The 20258-nt window shown below is 41.4% G+C and overlaps 1 protein-coding gene across 2 annotated transcripts in view; it reads left to right on the forward strand.

Moving 5' to 3' along the window:
• The window catches only part of PNLIPRP3 (pancreatic lipase related protein 3), a 35882-nt gene extending 27022 nt beyond the window's left edge, over positions 1–8860 (forward strand). For both annotated transcript variants that reach the window (XM_025918231.2, XM_086680960.1), the window contains 4 exons: positions 2388–2520; positions 4322–4433; positions 6777–6944; positions 7201–8860. In XM_025918231.2, the coding sequence (XP_025774016.2) occupies positions 2388–2520; positions 4322–4433; positions 6777–6944; positions 7201–7282 (495 nt within the window). In that variant the 3' untranslated portion in view covers positions 7283–8860. The remainder of the gene's footprint in view (positions 1–2387; positions 2521–4321; positions 4434–6776; positions 6945–7200) is intronic.
• Positions 8861–20258: the final 11398 nt, after the last annotated feature.

Here is a 20258-nt window from a genome sequence, read left to right on the forward strand (position 1 = left end):
ACGCGGGGCTCGAACTCACAGACCGCGAGATCGTGACCTGGCTGAAGTCGGACGCTTAACCGACTGCGCCACCCAGGCGCCCCTACATTTCCCTGCTCTTACAGAGCGAGGTGACTGGATGCCCTCAGGCCACCTTCTCTGTCTCCCCAGCCGGTTCTTGCTCATGGCATGCCCATGAACTGCCATGCTCAGGAAGCTTGCCAGCCAAACACTGGCATTTCCCCAGGAACCTCGTTCCAACCCACCTCCTCAACCTTCCGGCCCCAGAGGCTGCTCTGAGTGGCTGAAGGGATCTTGGCATTTACTATATGAAGGCAGGTGGAAGAGGCCCTCGGCGTCACAGTATATTCAGAGATAATGGGGTGCAATCTGTGAGATTGGAGAAATTTAGGCTCTTGTGCCACATGGGTGCTAATTATGCCTACAAACTAGAGAACAGGGAGTCAATGTCCTTGACCTGTTTTATCGTGCTTCTAACCAGTCATAAAAAGGAAGTGAAATGAAATGAAATAAAATAAATAGAACAGAATAAAATAGAGTAAAATAAAATAGAATAAAACAAAAGAAATTAAAATAAAATTGAATAAAATTGAACAAAATAAATAGAATAGAATAGAATAGAATAGAATAGAATAGAATAGAATAAATAGGAATTCTAGTACGAGGCTATGTGGTTCACAGTCTTGTTCCATCACTTATTAGACACACGACATTGGATGAATTAAATTTAACTTCTGTGCACTTCAGTTTCTTCATCTGTTAAACAGGGAGACAAAAAGCACCATAATAATAAAGGGAACTTGTAAGGATTAATTGAGTTAAATGCACATAAAGTGCTTAAAAAAGTGCCTGACACGTGGTAAGCTCTTAATAAATAGGAGCTCATTTATTATTGTTAGAATGTTTCTTCATTAAAATAGAGTTTTACCTGGGATATTTTACTATCATCTTAACCTAAATGCCCATGGTTTATAAATCTGAACGTTCGAATCCTAAAATAACAAATAAAAAATTTGAAACACCGCTATGCAGATTTTTTCAAGTTAACATTTTGTCAGTTTTGCTTTAGATTTCAAAATGTACAGATAAAATTGAACTACCTAACATTCCCTTCACGCCGTGTCTGAAGTGTTTGAAGTGAATCCGATATTATATCAAATAAATAGTATTATACTGTATCTTTCTGGATTTGCTTTTTTTGTTAAATTTTATAAATTTGAGATCGAGGGGCACCTGGGTGGCTCAGTTGATTGGGCACCTGGCTTCGGATCAGGCCGTGATCTCATGGTTCATGAGTTGGAGCCCTGCACTGGGCTCACTGTTGTCAGCACAGAGCCCGCCTAGGATCCTCTGTCCCCTTGTCTCTCTGCCCCTCACCCTTGTGTACATGATGCCTGTGTGCGCTCTCTCTCTCTCTCTCTCTCTCTCTCTCTCTCTCTCTCTCTGTCTCAAAAATAAATAAACATTAAAAATTGTTTAAAATAAAATAAAATAAATTTGAGATCTACACTGATATGTAGATCTAATGTATTTATTTCAGAGAAATCAACCACAATTTGTTTATTCATTCCCCTACTAAGGGGCATTTTGGTTGTTTCCAGTTTTTGTTATTAAAAGCAACTTGTAGTAAGCACTTCTGTATGTCTGCTAGTGTGTGTGTGTAGAAGTCTCTTTATGGAAGGTAATACAAGTGAAATTGTCAAAGCATATGTGCATTCCTGTCTTTATTAGACATTGTCTGTCAATTTATATTCCCCACAGGAGCAAATGAGAATCCCACACTCCATGTCTTCACCACTACTTCATATCGCCAATTTTTTTTAATTTTTGCAAATCTGCTGAGTATGAGATTGTGTGTTGATTTCATTAGCACGTCCCTGACACCTAGTAAGACTGAGCATAGTTATTGACTATTTGACTTCCCTCTTCTATGGCTTGTCTGTTCATATCACTTATTTATGTTTCTAATAGGCCATTTTTTTCCCTCTGTTACTTTTGTTTTCCTTGGTTTTGTTTTTGCAAACGGGATGGCCTATTAGGCAACTTAGTCATTTTTTTTCAGATATTTATTTTTGAGAGAGAAAGGGCATGTGCGTGAGGGGGAGGAGCAGAGAGAGGGGGACAGAGGATCTGAAGCAGGCTCCGTGCTGACAGCAGAGAGCCCCATGCGGGGCTCGAACTCACAAACTGTGAGATCATGACTTAAGCTGAAGTTTGACGCTTAATTGACTGAGCCACCCTGGCATCCCAACAGCTCAGTCATTTTGAAATGCATATGCTTTATTTAAGTTTCAAAGATTTATCATAGTTTAATAACATATTAGGAGTTTATTGAAGGTCAACATTTCTAATTACATTTCTAACTACCTCTTATTTTCTGTCACCAGGGAAATTGCTTCCATTGTCCCAAAGAAGGCTGCCCAACAATGGGTCATTTTGCTGATAGATTTCACCTCAAAAATATGCAGCCTAATAGATCGTATTATTTTTTAAACACAGGCACTCTTTCCCCATTTGCCCGTAAGTATTGTAGCTCAGTTTTATTGTAATGCTTCAAGGTACTTATCTTTAAAAATTCAAGTTTTTACTGAGTGTCTACTAAATAACTGGGTGCTGGGCCAGACTCCGAGGATGCAGTGAGGAGACTAGTGGGGAGTTTCAATCCCGAATAATAAACGCGGTGGGAGACACGCAAGGGAGGAACTTCCACAACCATGTCAAGGAAGCTTTCTGAGGGAAGGTGATTTCTAAGCTGACTCCTGAAAGATGAGTAAGAGCGAGCAGGAAATGGGAGCATTCCGGTAGGAAGGAAGTACACATTTCAGTGCCATGAGGTGAGAGAGAACTAAAGCAGAAAGAAGATTCCCCCAACAGGACTGGAGAGACCAGGAGGACAGTAATATGAGATGAGGCAAGAGAAATAAATTAAGTCAGGTAATGAAATCGTGTGCCATGTGGGGAGTTTGGACTTCATCTACGAACTAATGGAAAGCCACCGAAGGTGTTAAGATGATCGGATTGGTTTCTTAAAAGATGATTCTCGTTGCCGCATGGATTAGAGGGACACAAGATGGAAGCAGAATGACCTGTTAGAACGAGTGTTGCCTCACCACCATGTGAAGGGATGGATGTGTTCACTAACCGGAGAGTGGTGATCATTTCACAAGATATGTATATCATTCTATGTATATCACACTGGACACTTACACAGTGCTATATGTCAGTTACGTCTCAGTAAAGCTGGACAGAAAGGTAGGAGAAGCCAAGAGAGTACAGAGATAGTTGGGAGGCAGAAGCAAAATGGAACTTGGTGAATGGATTTGAGGGATGCAGAGAGTCAAGAAGTCAAGGATGATTCTGACTAGCTGGATGAAGGTTTTGAGAGGCCCTGGGATGTGGGAGCGTGTGCGCCCGGCAGGCAGTCCCCCGTATGGGACACGGAAGATGCATCACCAAAAAGGCTAAAAGGTCAGATGAGAGGGGGGCCCAAAGGGCTCACGGGGTGAAGCCCCACTGCTGTCACTGGGAACATGGGGCGAGTGGTCTCAGTGGAGACGTGACAGTGAGATGGGCTGAGGAGAGAAGGACAACTCTGGCAACCATGAACGCAGGAACTGAAAGTTCTCTCTTGTAGGTTTTTTTCCCCTTTCAGACATTTTCAAACAATTTTTGGAAGAATTGCATTTTTTTCAACGTGTTGTTAAACATACAACCATTTCAGGATTCACAATGAAAGATCTGTTTCGTTCTAGATTTTTTAAAAAGTCACCCTTGGCCACTTGCAAGGGATTTATTCTGCTGGCCGGCTTTGTACTGCCCCAGACCTGTGTTAACCCGGCATTCTGAGCGCAGAGCCCTGCGGGAGAGGAAGGGAGGCTCACTTTGCTTCTCAATATAAAAGCACAGACCCTCTTGCCCAATAGGTATTCTAGATTTGTTCTGGAGCAGTTGCCAGACCATGACCAATAAAAACCTGGCTGTGCAAAGCATACATGCTGCAGAATACAAATGTAATAGACGAAAGGAAACACCCATAGCCATTTTAAAAAGACATAAAAATGCCTCGAAAATTAAAAAATTTTCTTGAAAGAATGTCATTCCACTATTTACTTTTGTAAAATGAAAATATGCACATTTATATGTATTTTAAAGGCAGTGTTTCACCCAATTCACTCAAGTTATATAAAGTTGTCTTTCTTTCGTGAACATGAACAGCCTCATTCAAGGCTGAGTGTTGAGTTCACATCCATGTGCTCTGAAGGTCATGCTTTTCTCATGTTTTCACCTCTCCATTTTCTCTCTCTCTTTTTTAAATTTCCAGGTTGGAGTCACAAATTATCTGTCAGACTCGACGGAAACAATGTCACCCAAGGGAGCATGTTTCTCCGTGTAGGTGGAACCACTGGGAAAACAGGGGCATTTGTGATAGCCAGGTAGGCCAGGGCCAAGGGCGGGGAAGCGGTAGGTGGCACAGCACTGAGCATTTGGTCAGACTGGCTCGATCGGCAGCTCGGTCTCTTCCTAGAGCAGAACACCACATGGCTGGCAGGCCACATTTGCCTTTTCTCTCCACTTCATGTTTTCCAGGCATAAAATAGAAATCATGGTATCTGTGGCTCCAACTACAAACAGAAAATATTAGAAAATGATGGCAGATGCAGACAATAAAGCAAGTGGACTATAAACAAGATATATTGTTAATTCAGTCCATTAATATCATATAGATTTGAGCATATGTTTTTGCTTGTGTAGATTCAACTTACTTTTGGAATAAGACATTTATATATAAATTGCCAGATTGCTAAGAAGCTGAGTAGTACCCACAGATATAGGACATGTGTTGGAATAGTCAAAGGCGGGAATAATTCGGTAGAGACGTTCACTGTGTACCTTTGGCTGAAGTCCCCTTTTACCCTGAGTTTTCCTAAATCTTTCCTTTGGTCAGCCTTAGCAGTTTTGCGTAACATATTTCACTTTTGTCGTTTAATTCTGTAATCCATTTCTGAATTAACATTATGCACGCTAATTAGATGCCACCTTTTGGTAAACCAATCAGTGGATTCGATTTTTGCCTCTACGCTTTCCATCATCTTCAAATAGTGGGCAGAGGTATGAAAAACACAGATTTTGTGGTTACTTGTCAGTCGAAGGATGCAACAGATTAATCGCTCTGGCAGTCTGTGCACGTCATCTTGCCTCAGTGCTGCTGCTTGTACGTATGGGTTTGGTTGGTGGTCATCTGGATCCTGGCCAATGCACAGGCTCCAGCCCACCCTTTGAACCCTGTCTCCCACCATTTGACTTTGTGCATCTTCAGCTCAGCCACATTACCCTGATTGCACTCCCCAGCATTGACTAGACCCCACCCTTTCCTCCCTTCCTGACTTCACCCATGCTGTTCCTTTCTTCCACATACCCTTCCCTGTCTTAGCATATCTCATTTCTGCCTGTTCTTCATGTCTGCATGAAGCAGTCCTCTGAGAGCAGTTCAATACAATCACGTGCCTGTGGCTCTGAGGCCCAACGAATATTGCCTAACACTGGACAGTTTGAGCTCTGCAGAGAGGCACCTGACCCGGGGCAGGTAGGGACAGATAGGTGTTCTTGCCCCCTTAAAAACGCATAAGAATATTTGGACATCTCTGCATTTCTTTTGCAAAAATCTAAAGAAACTACTTGTCATCTTGTGGCATAGCCACCCGATCCTCTTTTAAGGATAATTCAGCATTTCTGGTTCACGGTAGATGTCTCACCTTGAAACGTAGTCAGTTAAATGCATTTGCATGGTACCTATTCCTATGTTTCAGTCAAGTGCCAAGAGTCTGGCCCCTCCCTGTGGATTATATTTTAGTCATTGGGGCTTCTAATGACACTGTTATGAAGGAATGGATGGTAGGTTCACACCGAGTGAAGGCAGTTCAGGGGGCAACAGGAAGATTATCCTTAAGAATTCGGAAGAAAAGCTGCCTCCTGATAATTAAAGCAATTGATTTTACGGGAAATGGAGTAAGACAGGCCCTAGGAATAGCACCAGTCGTTCATTTACTCAACAAACATTGGAATGCCCACTGTGTGCCAGGAATTGTTCTGATTGCTAAGGATGCAGCCATAGGTCCTATTGTTGTGGAACCTATCTTCCAGGTAGAGGAGACAGGCATGACGATGAAATTAACAAAGGAAGAGGGAAACAACAGGAATGAGGAAATCTCATCTGGTCTAATTTGGGCTTGGATTAGGTATGCCCTATGCCTCAAAATAATCCACCTCTCTCTCTTTTATTGCCGTGTTCACCAAAACATCTTTTGATGACTAGTTTGGTTACCTGATTCTTTTTATCCAGATAAAGAAGTTACCAGGGAAAGAGTTGGAATACTAGTAAAGAGAAAGCACTTCCCCACTGTGAACTGGACAGATCAGTTTTCTGTGAATTTAGCTCCTCCTTGACAGTTTGATCATTTCCTGGGGTCAATAAAATCTGGTTCCTGATACTGTAAAGCCAAGACCAGACCTTTCATTGTAGAGACCCCATCAAGATAATGCCTCTCCAGGCATCCCCCAACATGAACTAGTCAAGCCTCCCTTTTACCTCACCCTTGTTTGAAGCTTCATAACCATGCTATTCTACGATGCTTATCAATATGAACGAAACGAATAAATCTCCTACAAGCAAATGCCAGCAAATGCAACTTTCTCTTTCATGGTACCACAAATGTTCTTTCACTATACCGTCAAGAATACCCAAGGCAAGCTTTTGAGTCTAATTTTTCTGTTTACAGTGGAGCACTTAAGCCAGGCATGACTTACACAAAATTAATTGACGCAGACGTTAATGTTGGAAATGTTACCAATATCGAGTTCTTTTGGAAGGAACTTTTGTTTGGACACTCTCAGAATAAGTTGGGAGCAGAAATGGTGATAGATATATCTGGAAAATATGGATATGAGTAAGTATTACTTTTTCCTTTTTTAAAATTTTTAGTGGTATCGAAAACCTACATATAATTTAAAATTTGCAACCAGCCTACAAATTTGTATATATTGAAATTTTATAATTAAAAAAAGTAAATTATTTAAGAAACCAATATTGTATTTGCAAAAGTGTTTACAAAATAATAATTGTTCATTAAATTAGATCTCCCATGTCTCTCTTTCCCACTAGAATCATATTAATATCCTTTTTTTCCTCGTAAAATTTTTCAGATCTACCTTCTGTAGCCAGGACATTATGGGACCCAATATTGCTCAGATCCTGAAGCCATGCCAATCTCAGATACAGTCTTGATGGATTTACTTAATGGGAGCAGTGAAAGAAAGAATCTCTTTCTAGCTGGTATCCGAACCAAACTTGGCCTTTGTGAATGAGATAGACAAGTACAGTTGTTGTTGCTTTTTATATAGAATTTTTTCCTCACTGATAAACTTCGTAAGTGCCTTAATAACAGACTGAGTCCTAGGACAGGGTATGGTAAGGTAATCTGAAGGAATCTGAGTATCAGTGACAAAATAAAGCTGTGTGGGAATTTCCCTGAATGAGAAGAGGAGAGGCCCAAGTGTGCTGGAATAAATTCACTGGGCAAAAGCGAGACTCTGGTTGAGTATTTGAAGTACGTTTTGAGTATTTCCAGGTCAAATAATCATTGTTCTAAAATGATTTAAAGAATATTTATTCTGTTGTTAAATCTTGCTAAGACAAATTATGACTATAGTTCATGATATATAGTGATGATAACCCTGTGGGTTAATATGCTTATGTATTAATAATGAAAACCTATGAGAGTACATTAGTATTTCCAAGTTGTTCCTTGGTCTTCAGGTGTATGTAAAGTAAACGAGATTTGGGGGGCCTATCTGTGACGTGTACACCAGTTAGCGATAGGCCCTGAGGATCATCAGCCCCTTCTCTAGAAGCTCCCCTGCCAGGGAAGAATTACTCCTCTCTGGGCCTGTAAGTTCCATAGCAAATTTGCATTTAACCTAAAGGCAGCATTTCACTTGTAAAGCACTTGACTATCCCTTTGTGTTTGCAATAAAGTACTGTAATATTTAAATGTACCAATTTTTTAAAAAAAATCCTTCCGTCTTTTGTAATTCAGTTGTCCTTATCCATGGCAAATGACAGATGAACGTTTTTATTTGCTCTGTTTTCTAATGGGTTCAGTGGTTAGCCCGCAGCACTCTACTGTAAATGTTGTTAAAAAGAAATGATGACAGATCCTCTGCAGAAGTTTTCTTGATTCTCCTTGATGCCTTAATGCCAAGTCAACCTCAAGAAGAGGCCCCCGGATGTACTTAAACTTGTGTTGGGGCAGACAGTAGAGAACAAAATGGGGTGGCTCTGTCCCACTGTGCAAATAGGAGCTAGCCGACTGATGGGAGCCCAAGACTCGCTGGAAGGAGGGAAGGAGCTACAGACACACTTGGCAGGGTCTGGGGTCTGGTTGATCAACTGCTCTCTGGTGGGCGTGTCAGCCCCAGGCCTTGGCCGGTGCAGGAGCAGGACGGCCATGAGCAGCCCCATGGGAGAGTCCGAGCCCTCCTAACACTGTGGCAGACCCAGCACACCTTGGCAGCCTGGCGGTAGAGTCTGCCCCCTGGCTCTGGGGACAAGAAACCTTCCTGTGAAAGCAGCTGTCCTGAGCCTGCGCCGTTCCCCGCTCAGCCTTTCTTTCTTTCAAAAACGGCTTGGCCACCAGCGGGAAGAGTTCTGGATCAAGTCACAGCATGAGGCTCCGTGAGTCCTGGCCTGCCTCCTTGCCCAAGAGGCTTCTTGGCTGCTTCTTTCTAAGCTTGAAAAGACGAATGGGAACCAATTAACTTCTGGAAGCCCTATTTTAATAAAGTACAAACTTTCCATTCCATAGATCTTACTATCTGTCCTTTTTTTGTCCCCCCTGCATATTAGAATGTTGTGAGGATGAAAAACTGTGCATGAACTATGTAGGCAAAGGGATTCTGAAAGTTTAGAGTGACAGCATTATTTTCTGTGTGTATTGTTCCCTAGGAAAACACAAAAAAAATGACTCCCTTTCTCTCTGAGTGCCCTGCGTTACGGTAACTTAGCATTTTGAGCCAGCAGATGTTGGCGCAAGGAGTTTTAAGAAATTCTTCTGCTCCTTGAATGACCTACCGTTCATGCTGAAGACTGATTTCCAATCCAGTGAGCCATTTACTTCCTCCACACTCATTGCCATTGACTCACTCAGACCTTGCCATCATGTCACCCCAAATGCCCACTTCCAAAATTGTTAATGTGAGCGTCCCCCTCTCTGACCACAACTGTGTCCCTTCAGGCTCACTGACATTCTCAGACCTCCTGGTGACTTCTGATCCATTTCCATTACCCATCTACTTTCTCGAAATCCACCAACCAAACCTTTTCCTTTCCATCCCAGCGTAAAGTGCATGATAATTTAGTTCAGTAATAATACCTATAATGCCCTAAACCCCGTCTCTTTTTTTCCGTATCCTGTTAAGCAAAACTTCTACCTAAATGCACCAGGGTTCCCTTTCTGTAGGCAGCACCCGAACCGTTGAGTCCTACTGAGACAGTCACATCACGGGAGGGCTGATATAACTATAAATCAGCCATCCACACTGTCTTAAATTCTACCTATTTTTGTTGTTGTTGTTTAATGCCCACGTTATACCTCCTACCCTGAACTCTCCCCCTACTTTGTACAGAAAACAGAGGTCATCAGAGAATAAATCTCCCCTCTTTATTTACTTATTTAATTAATTGATGTATTTATTTACTTGTTTGTTTTTTAGAGAGAGGACAAGTGGGGGAAAGGGGCAAAGGGAGAGACAAAATCCCAAGCAGGCTCCGTGCTCAGCACGGAGCCTGATGCAGGGCTCAATCCCATGACCCTGGGATCATCACTTGAGCCAAAATCAAGAGTCAGACGCTCCCCTGAGTCACCCAGGCGCCCCTCCCTTCTTTTGATCCAAATCTATCAACTACCTACATAGGCCATCCATCCCATCCTTTCTCACTCTAGTAAGGAAGAGCTCCCCCTTCTCCCATCCAAGGTCAATGTCTGCCCCATGCATTGACTCTCACCCTCCCCTGCTTTCTTGGGTATTGATTACATCTCCTTCTTCTGTATATGCAACCTCTCATTGCATCAGATTTTTAAAAGCCTGGGTCTCTCCCATGGGGGAGAAATTGTGTTCAACCCTAAATTGCCCTCTACTCCCGTCTGACCTCAGAACGACTCTCCCCAACATTCCCGGCAACCGCCGGTCACTAAGTTGAATAGGAAATCTTACTCATTTATTCCATCCTTCAGCAGAATTCAGCCCTGTTGTCAACTACCCTCTGCTCTCTTGCTTCTCAAAATTTAAAAAAAAAAAATTATTTTTGCTTTTTACTTTTCATTGTAGAAATTTTCAGATATTCATAGCAACAGAGAAGTCGGTTAAACAGAACCCCCAGGTTCTTGTCAAATAGTTTAACGATTTTCAAATTTTGCCAATTTATGAGTGTGTGCACACACACTCCCTGTTTTTGTTGTGTTTGTTTTTTGTTGGAATAATTTAAACCAAATTCTAGGCATAATACTATTTCTTCCATTTATACTTCAAATTGCTTAACATCTCTGCAAAGTCCGTTTTATAGAGTTTTAACAATAATCATGTCTAAATGAACTTCAGATTAACTGAAAAAAAATTGAACAGTAATTCCTTAATATCATCTTAGACTGAGATTGTTTTTAAATTTCCAAGATTTCCTGAAAAATGTCTTTGGGCCGTGAGTTTGCTTAAACTGGGAACCAAGCAAAATCAAAACACTGCCTCCGATTGACTTGTCCCAAGTCTCTCTTTTTTTTTTTTTTTACCTATAACAATTCCTCCTTCCCCTTCCTGCACACTAGTTATTAAATAAACCAGGTCACTCGTCCTGTACATTTTCTCACATTTAACCGATGGAACCCTCTTGGTATCGTTTCCCACATTTCTTTCCTGTAAATTAATTCTTAGGCTGAGAGACGTGACAAGGTTCAGGTTCTTCCATGCTGGGCAGTGGGGACTGAGCACCTGCCTACCGGCCTGTGAGACGGGCAGTTTCTGCACCTGACCTGCAGCTCTGTCTTGCTCGCTCATGCTTTCTCTCTTTCTCTCTTTATTTCAAGGATAATGTATATGGTAGCACTTTATATATTGGAAAGGGTGATACCAATTAGAGTCATGGGTAGAACAGAATATCGGATGGCAGGGAACCTGGTTGCTAAAACATCAGGCTAAGAGGAGAAAGTGCCTGGAAGAAGGTCCGCAAGAGTTTGTGCTCTGGGAAGAGTGGAGGAAAGGACATATGGCCTTGTGAAGATCCAGTGACCGCAAGAGGCACTGAACTCTGCCCTCTGGCCGGGGCCGGAGGAAGCAGATACTAAAGGGTCCTGCAGAAGCTGAGGAAAATTCAGATATCCAGTGGCGTTGTGTGACTATGTCCCCCGGGGTTCCTCAGATCAGAGTGAACAATAGGAATTACCCTGCTGAATAGAGCCCTCCGGTTTTGTTGACTCTGCAACTCTCCAGAACGAGCCCAGGGCATCAGGAACAGGGATGTCTGCCAAGTTATTGTTTCCCAGCCTCTTAAAACCTCGGCTCTTGCTAGATAAACAAAAAAATCCCCTGTCCCTCCTGGGGTCTTTACTCCTCCACTTGGGAAAAATCAATCTTTTTTCATATACCTTCTGACTAAAAAGATTTTGTAAATCTTCACTTTCTGTAACTCGTGTAATAAAAATGATAGGTATGCCTTGCCTGTGTTACGTTTTTTGTTCCCCAAATACATACTTATAACACAAGATGGGCTTCTTTATTTTACGCACGCGTCTCTAAAAGTTCTGCTGTACGTGATTTAAGTCTCAGACTCAGGAGAGTGGAGCTTCTATTAGATTTCATTCCAATATGAGAGAGGCTAAATGTCCACGTAGACTGAGCCAAAGATGGGGGGCAAATGTTTACTTCTTTGCGAAGCCTATTTGTTTATGTTTGTGTGTTGCAAACATTTAGCCTTTACATAGTCACATATTTTTCCTTTCTGTCCATAGGCTTTTTTTTTTTATTCATTTAACAAACATTTACTGAGTTCTCCTTCTGTTGTCTTCACGTGCCTGGCACTGTGCTCAGTAGCAAGTTATATGTGAAACAAGAGCTGGGCCCTGCTCTCACGGTGTGCGCAGCACGGACAGGGACACAGGAAAGGAGATCCTCGATTAGAATTCATCATGACAAGCTCTTGTGATAGAAGCGGGCACAGAAGTGAGAGAAGCAAAGAAAAGACTGCTCTTCTCATCTTCACCCTCTGCTCCATGATCTCTTGTGGAAGCCAAAACAGACATAAATCAGTAAGGTTTCATCTCTGAATTCTGTCGTTACCACATATATTATTCTACATGATTCCAGTTTGGAATTCGGTGTACTTTATTTTTGCAATAGCTAAGATCCCGGAAAAATAGAACTGGAATTTCGCTGACCCATACACATGCACACACACACACACACACACACACGCACGCACACACATCCGGGTCTGTTGACTGTGAACTGGGCCAGAGAAGCAATCATTTCCTTGAGGGTCTCAGGCACAGGAAGCAGAGGCCACGCTCAGTAGATTCAGGATGACACCACCCAGAGCAGGACCACATACTCCAGCAAACTCCCCTCAGGCTCACTTCTGACAGTTCAGGGACCCCAACTGAGTCAATGGCCGAATGATGCCCACGGATCATGAAAACAGATGGTATTACCAAGCTTCTGTCCACCATTTTGCCACGACTACAGGAAACCTCACGCTGAAAAGAAATGAAGAAACGTGTGATTGTGTGGCGGCGGAGAATGCTACTCGAACACTCTTGGCTCAAAGAGGAGTAGGCTACCCTTCTGGACACCCAGAAGGGGTGTCCAGAACCTTCTGGAGCCCCAGAAGTGCTAATTAAGAGCTCCCACCAAGTCATCATTCCACATGCCAGTGTGAGAAAAGGAAAGGTTAGTGCTTCCCTTCTGGCTTAAAAATGAAAATGAAAAGGCACGCGTATGTAGAGCCTCTGGAGAACAGGAAGAAATTGAAATTTTATTTCCACAACAAAACGTATTTAAGTCAACAGACCAGAATTAGACCTTTAACAGGACAAGGGTTATGTTCACAGGATATAGCACCATTACCTAACTCTAGGTGTTTTATTAAAGCTTTTATTACCCACAATGCCGTTCGCTTTTTCTCTGAGGCTGAAGGGGAAAATGCAACATTACCACTGTCTTATTTACAGAGTTTTCTCTCACCAGCACAGACAGAGGCCCACAGGTTTTCAAAACCAGAAACTGTAATTTTATTGGTTATCACAAAAGAAGCAGACAGGCCCAAGGAGTCCAAAACACCCAATTCGGAAGAAGGAAAATGCAGAAGACAAATGACACACAGGACACATACTACTTTGTACCAACAGTGTGGGTGATGTTTTCTGAAACCTCAGGAAGTGTATTCCTTCTTGAACTTCCACAATACTGCAAAATTTCATGTAGAGGAAAGAGCATAAAATTGTGATTTAGAGGGTCTCAAGTCTTGTCCTGACCACTAAGTCAGTTAATGAAGAGCACTGAAGCAAATGCTATTTTTCTTTGGGCCTCGGGGTGCGTATCTGCAAAACAAAGATAATATTTATGATTTCTGCGGTTGCTTTCTCATTCTGAAACTCTTTGGTTAATTAGGTGATAGTGTGCCTACATAAATGAATGGATAAAAATAAATAAATAAATAAATAAATAAATAAATAAATGGATAGATGGGTGAGTCAATCAATAAAAAATAACATTTGGGTTTTCATGTGTGGTCATAATTCTTCCTAACCATATAAAACCCTTAGGTATTTATACATTTTTATGATGTGTACTTATTGTACCCAATAAATTCATGTCTTCCCGACGTTTGATTTGTCTTTTTTATTGTGGAAAGCCTTGCTTGCTTGGTTTAATATATTTGTTAAGGCGCCCTCTAGTGGAAAAATGAGCATATTGTGGCATCCAGTGTCAGTAATCCACAAACCGCAGCATTATAGGCATTTTTTTAATATTTATTGATTTTTGAGAGAGACAGAGACAGTGTGAGCGGGGGAGGGTCAGAGAGAGGGGGACAGAAGATCTGAAGCAGGCTCTATGCTGACAGCAGAGAGCCCGCTGCGGGGCTCGAACTCACAAACCGTGAGATCATGACATCATCTGGAAGTCGGACGCTTAACCGACTGAGCCACCCAGGCGCCCCACATTATATGCATTTTTAATTGATCAAAAACCTCTATGGGATGTGCAGTGAAACGTTCAGTGCTCTAGATCTTAATATCTTACTCTGCTTAAAATTCTGGTTTGGAACCAATCTTGAAATTTAAGAATAACAGCATGTAGAATAGGCTGAATATCATTTAAAAAACAAAACAAAGCACTTTCAATCATCGATTGCTGCTCTGTGAGTAATAACAGTGTGTATTGAGCTATAGAAACACGGAGCCCATTTCAGTGTGTTCACCAAATGCATGAATCACGACCAGGGAAGAAAGTGAAGCTCGAAGTCTTGTACTCGGCTGGTTTTCTGGGAATTTTCCCCAGCACGTGTTTCAGGGAAGACAAAGGCTGTACCTGTGGAGCAGGGTGAACAGTAACTATAATCAAGATATATTAGAGATATATTAGGTATACTATAGATATAATAGAGATATATTATAATAGGTGAACTCTAACGATAATAGCGATACCCGGACTTGGACTTCACAGAATGCCTAGGGCATGGCAGCAGAAAGGGCACAAGCTGTGGTGGTTCTTCCCCATCTGTCATGAGGTTAAATAAGAACTTACGGGTCTTACTCACTAGCCTCTGTTTCGATATAATTGCTGTTGGTGTAGTAATCAATAAAGTATTTCTCTCCAGAGACTGAACTTTCCCCTTGATTGAACAGCAACCAACCGAGTGTGAGAATAGCATTTAAGCTATGTCGACAAGCCAATTTAACACAATTAACTGGTGGGCTTTGTTTTTTAAAAAGTGACAAGAGCATTTCAGTCAAGCGACAAAGTTTGCTTTTTTAGCAGAATTCCACCAGTTACGGATTTCAACGTAGTACTATATCAATACACCAATGCATCCAAAATACCACATTTGGTATGGATATAGTGTCATGGAGTAAATAAGAAAGTAGAAAAAGATAGAAAAAGATATGGCAACTTGAATTTCACAGGGTTAAATAAATACCTCGATTAGTATTTTATAAGGCAACATTTGCTGGAAGCTTCTGTAACTATTCTTCATATTAAATTGAGGTCATTCCTCATAGCAAAAGGACAATCAGTAGCCCTGTGGCAGCTGACTTAACGTTAGGCACGGTTCCATTTTTATGTAACTACAGAAAAATTCTGACTAACGAATCTTTGGGGTGCTGATACGTCTTGCACTGAATGGGGCAAAAGCCTGCCATTTCTTCGTAGCTCTCGTGATCTGAGCAACTCATGTTTACAGAATTAGGCCTTAATTTGACACCCACGTCCTCTCCTTCAGTTGTTTGCTCCATTGACAACGGGCTGAGCTCCCACACAGCCGAGGAGGTTTAGGAGGGTAAATGGGGCCAGTGGTGAATTCCAAGTGTGTAAAGAGGGCTAACACTAGAAACCGATCCTAAATATACAAGGTGTAGGTAGCTCAGGCCTCCAGATAGGAAGGAAGCCCCTAGGACAGGACTGCCACATTTTGCTTTCATTTAAAGTTCTTTTTATTGAAGTAACAATGTATACAAGAAAGTGCATAAATCATAAAGGTGCAGCTCAATGTATTTTTTCCAAGTAAACACCCATGTAACTTCTTTTTAAAAGAATGCTAATGGCCATCATAGAAGTCTCCTTTGTCACCCCTCCCACTCAATACTCACCCAAAGGAACCACTGTTCTGATTTCTATTACCATAAGTTATTTTTGCTTATTGTTTAAAGTTGACACAAATACAGTGTTTATTCATTCCTGGCTTGTCCAACATCATGTCTATAAAATTGTTGCAAATAATGCTCGTTTGATCTTTTTCAGTGCTGTATAGAACACTTGTGTGTCAATTTATTTATGCATTTTAGAGCTGATGGACCCTTAAGTTGTTTCTGGTTTGAGGCTATTACAAATAACGCTTCTATGAATATTTTGGCGTGTATGAATATTTTTGAACATATCGTTTGTATGCATTTATTTTGCGTGTAAACCGAGGAGTGGAATTACAGATTGATAGTGCATGCACATATTCAGTTTTAACGAATGCGGATTTCCAAGGTCCTGACTTTGGTTCCTTTGGATGTCTACGCAGATTATGTGCTCGACTGTATGGTAGCTCTATTTTTAGTTTTTTGAGGAACCTGCAGCCTGTTTACCATAGCAGCTGCGTCAGTTTACATTCCCAATGACAGCACACGAGTGTTCTCTTTTCGCCACATCCTCACCAGCATGTGTTCTCTCTTATCCCTTTGATAACAGCCATTCTAACAGGTGTGAGGTATCTCATTGTAGTTTCATTTTGTATTTCCATGAAGATTAATGACATTGAACACCATCGTCATACACCTATTGGCTATTTGTTAGCCTTTGAAAATGTCTGTTCAGGTCCTTTGCCCACCTTTTAATCAGACTATTTGGGGGTGCGGGGAGGTGGGTTGCTCTGTTTTGTTTTGTTTTGGTTTCGTTGAGTTGTATGAGCTCCTTACGTATGTTGGATATTAACCCCCTTATCAGAAATAAGATTTGGGGTGGCCTGGGTGGCTCAGTCAGTTAGTATCTGGCTCATGAGTTTCGCTCAGGTCAAGATCTCATGGTCTGTGAGATCGACCCCCGTGTCGGGCTCCGTGCTGACAGTGCGGAGCCTGCTTGGGATTCTCTCTCACCTCTCTCTTTCTGCCCCTTCCCCCCACCTGTGCACTCTCTCTCTCTCTCTCTCACTTGCTCTCTCTCAAAATAAATAAACGTTAAAAAAAAGAAATAAGATTTGCAAATATCTTCCTCTAATCCGTAGGTTGCCTTTTCATTGTGTTGATAGCTTCCTTTGCTATGCAAAATCTCTTTGGTTTGATGTGGTCCCATTTATTCTGCTTTGCTTTCCTGAGTTTTCTGTGTCATATCCAAATACTCATCACCAAGACCAATGCCGAGGCACTCACTGCCTATATTTTCTTCTAGGAGTTTTATAGTTTTGTGTCTTTGAGTCTTTCATCCATTTTGAGTTGATTTTTGCATATGGCATAACCTAAGAGTCCAACTTCATTCTTTTGCATGTGGATATCCAGTTTTCCCAACATCATCTATTGAAAAGACTGTCCTTGCCCCTCATATATTCTTGGCACCCTTGTCAAAATTCATCGGTCATTTATGCGTGCACTTATTTCTGGGCTCTCTGTTCTGTTCCGTTGATCTATATGTCTGTTTTTATGCCACTGCCATACTGTTTTGATTGCTTTTATAATTTGAGACCAGGAAGGGTGATGACTCTTCTCTCTCAAGATTGCTTTGGCCATTTAGGGTCTTTTTTGGCTTTATCAGTTTTGAAAAATTGTCAGCCAATACCTTTTCTGAGGTTGTTTTTTCCCCATTCTTTCTTTCCTCCCCACTGGGAAATCATGCACACATGCATTAGATTTTGTCTTTGTGTAGTGTATGCTGTTTATGCCCTTCCTATATTTATCAGGTTTTTCCCTGTCCTTTCACCTGGATACTTTTTACTGGCCTATCTTCCACTATGCTAATTTTCTCTTCTATGGTTTCTGATATACTAGCAAACCCATCTATTAGACCCAATTTTAATTATTGCATCTTTCATTCTACATGTTTCTACATGGTTCCTCTTTATAATTTCCAGATTTCTGGTGAAATAGTCCATCTCCAGGAAATTTTAAACATAACTACTATAAACTCTTATCTAGTCACCCAATGTGCTCAAAATATGTAGTTATATGACTAGAATTAGCCTATTTTAGGCAAACTTCTCTTTTAAACTAAAGTAACCTGGGGAGCCTGGGTGTTTCAATGGGTTAAGCATCCAACTTCAGCTCAGGTTATGATCTCATGGCTTGTGAGTTCAAGCCCCACATCAGGCTCTGTGCTGACAGATCAGAGCCTGGAGCCTGCTTCAGATTCTGTCTCTGTCTCTCTCTGCCTGCCGTCCCCCCCCCCCCCCACTCATGTGCACTCTCTCTCTCTCTCTCTCAAATATAAAATAAACAGGAGCACCTGGGTGGCTCAGTCGGTTGAGTGCCCAACTTCGGCTCAGGTCATGATCTCGCGGTCCATGAGTTCGAGCCCCATGTCGGGCTCTGTGCTGACAGTTTAGAGCCTGGAGCCTGCTTCAGATCCTGTGTCTCCCTCTCTCTCTGCCCCTCCCACACTCATGTTCTGTCTCTCTCTCTGTCAACATAAATAAACATTAAAAAAATTTTTTTAATTATTTTTAGATAAATAAAGTAACCTGAAAAAAGTTTTATCTAAAGTTTCTATAAACCTGCATGATTGGAGACATAATTGTAGTAACTGTATAAATAAAAACATATAATCAGTTCATATCTAGAATAGAATCCTGAAATTTAATATTTAAAAGAAAATATTAATCACATATTTTTCAGTATCTTTTAAACTCAAGCTTGACAATATAGTCATATCAGAAACAATTACTGGGTTATTTAAGTAGGAGATATTGATCAGATCATCTGCATTGTAGAAGGGAAAATTATTAGGCCTAATTAGTAGAAGTAAAATAAATAAATTTAGAGAATTTAAGGAAAATTAAACAGGTTGACATGACCTTATACAGAAACAATCTAACTCCTGAAGTGGTCAGCAGAATAATAAAAACTAAAATCCACAGAGCACACGCTGTATGCCAGCTATCATCCCAAGGGCTTTGCATATTTTCTGATTCAGTTTTCAGAACAACCCTATAAGACAGGTACTTAGGCAGCTGATGCATATAGGCACAGAGAGGTTAAGTAACTGGGCAAAGATCACACAGCCAGTCAATGGCAGAGACAGGAGCTGGACTCGGGAGGTCTGACTCCAAAGTCAGTCAGCAGTATTGTAAAAAAGGTGAATGCTTTACAGATTTTGGACCTCAGGAGTGACAGGAACCAAAATGACATTGGGAACATAACCAAACAGGGCATATAGTCCCACTGAGCCTGAAATGAGGGCTCACCACTTGCAGTCGCCTTCGCAACGAACCCCTTTGGCGGCTACGAAAGCAACATGAGAAAAGAAAATGAAATTTTGTTTCATAATTTTGCAAATTACTTAATTACTTAATAGTCGAAGCGGCAGAGAAACAGGGGAAGCGGACATCTCTACTGGAGAAGAAGATGTATGGAGGCATTTGGCACGGCTTATAGGAAAGCATGTGGGCTCCAAAAACTGGGGCTCGATAAACTGTTATGCTCCAAAGCATACAGGCATATCTGTCGTTTCTCTCACTGATCTGATCAACAAAGAGCCAGTAAATCAAAAAGAAAAATCTAGTGTCTCCTTTTTACCACGTGTCATCATTGCTGAAGGAGAGGATTGCAAAACTCATCCTCCAGGCCTTCCGTGCAAACTGACCGGAGATTGGAACCTCGAGCATGCTGTTTGGGTGACTCTCCCCGCATGGTGCTGTGTGCCTTCTGCCAATGGCAATGTACTGGGGGAAAAAAAAGCGCTTATTCATTATATACATATTTTGCCTAAAGAAATGCCTTTTACATTTCAATTTATGGGTTCACATATCTAAAACATTATTTTTCAAAAGGGGGCTACATATATACATCTACTCGGCTGCATGCAAACAAATAGAGGGACCAGCTTTTAAACAAAATTAAATCGTTACCAGTGGCAAGGAGGGAAGTATAGTGACGACAGAGACAAAACTTGACTTTTCTGAAGGAACTTGGTTTTGTAGATTTGACTTTGGAATCATGTGAGTGTTTTTCCATGCTTACATAAAAAAATAAACTAATAGAAAAGCAATCTCTAAATATTGAATGCAAAAACGAAATAAATGAGCCTTAGAGTGCATCCAGTTGATCTTCATAATCACACAAATAAAAACTACTCCAAGTGATTTTACATCAGTTATTTGATTTATATCCCAGTGGAATAACCCTAAGGACAAACAAGAACTTAAAAAAACAAACATGTAGGGGCGCCTGGGTGGCGCAGTCGGTTAAGCGTCCGACTTCAGCCAGGTCACGATCTCGCGGTCCGTGAGTTCCAGCCCCGCGTCG

Source organism: Puma concolor, chromosome D2, assembly GCF_028749965.1.
Source record: "Puma concolor isolate L17-30 chromosome D2, mPumCon1.1.hap2, whole genome shotgun sequence".
Classification (NCBI taxonomy): Eukaryota; Metazoa; Chordata; class Mammalia; order Carnivora; family Felidae; genus Puma; species Puma concolor.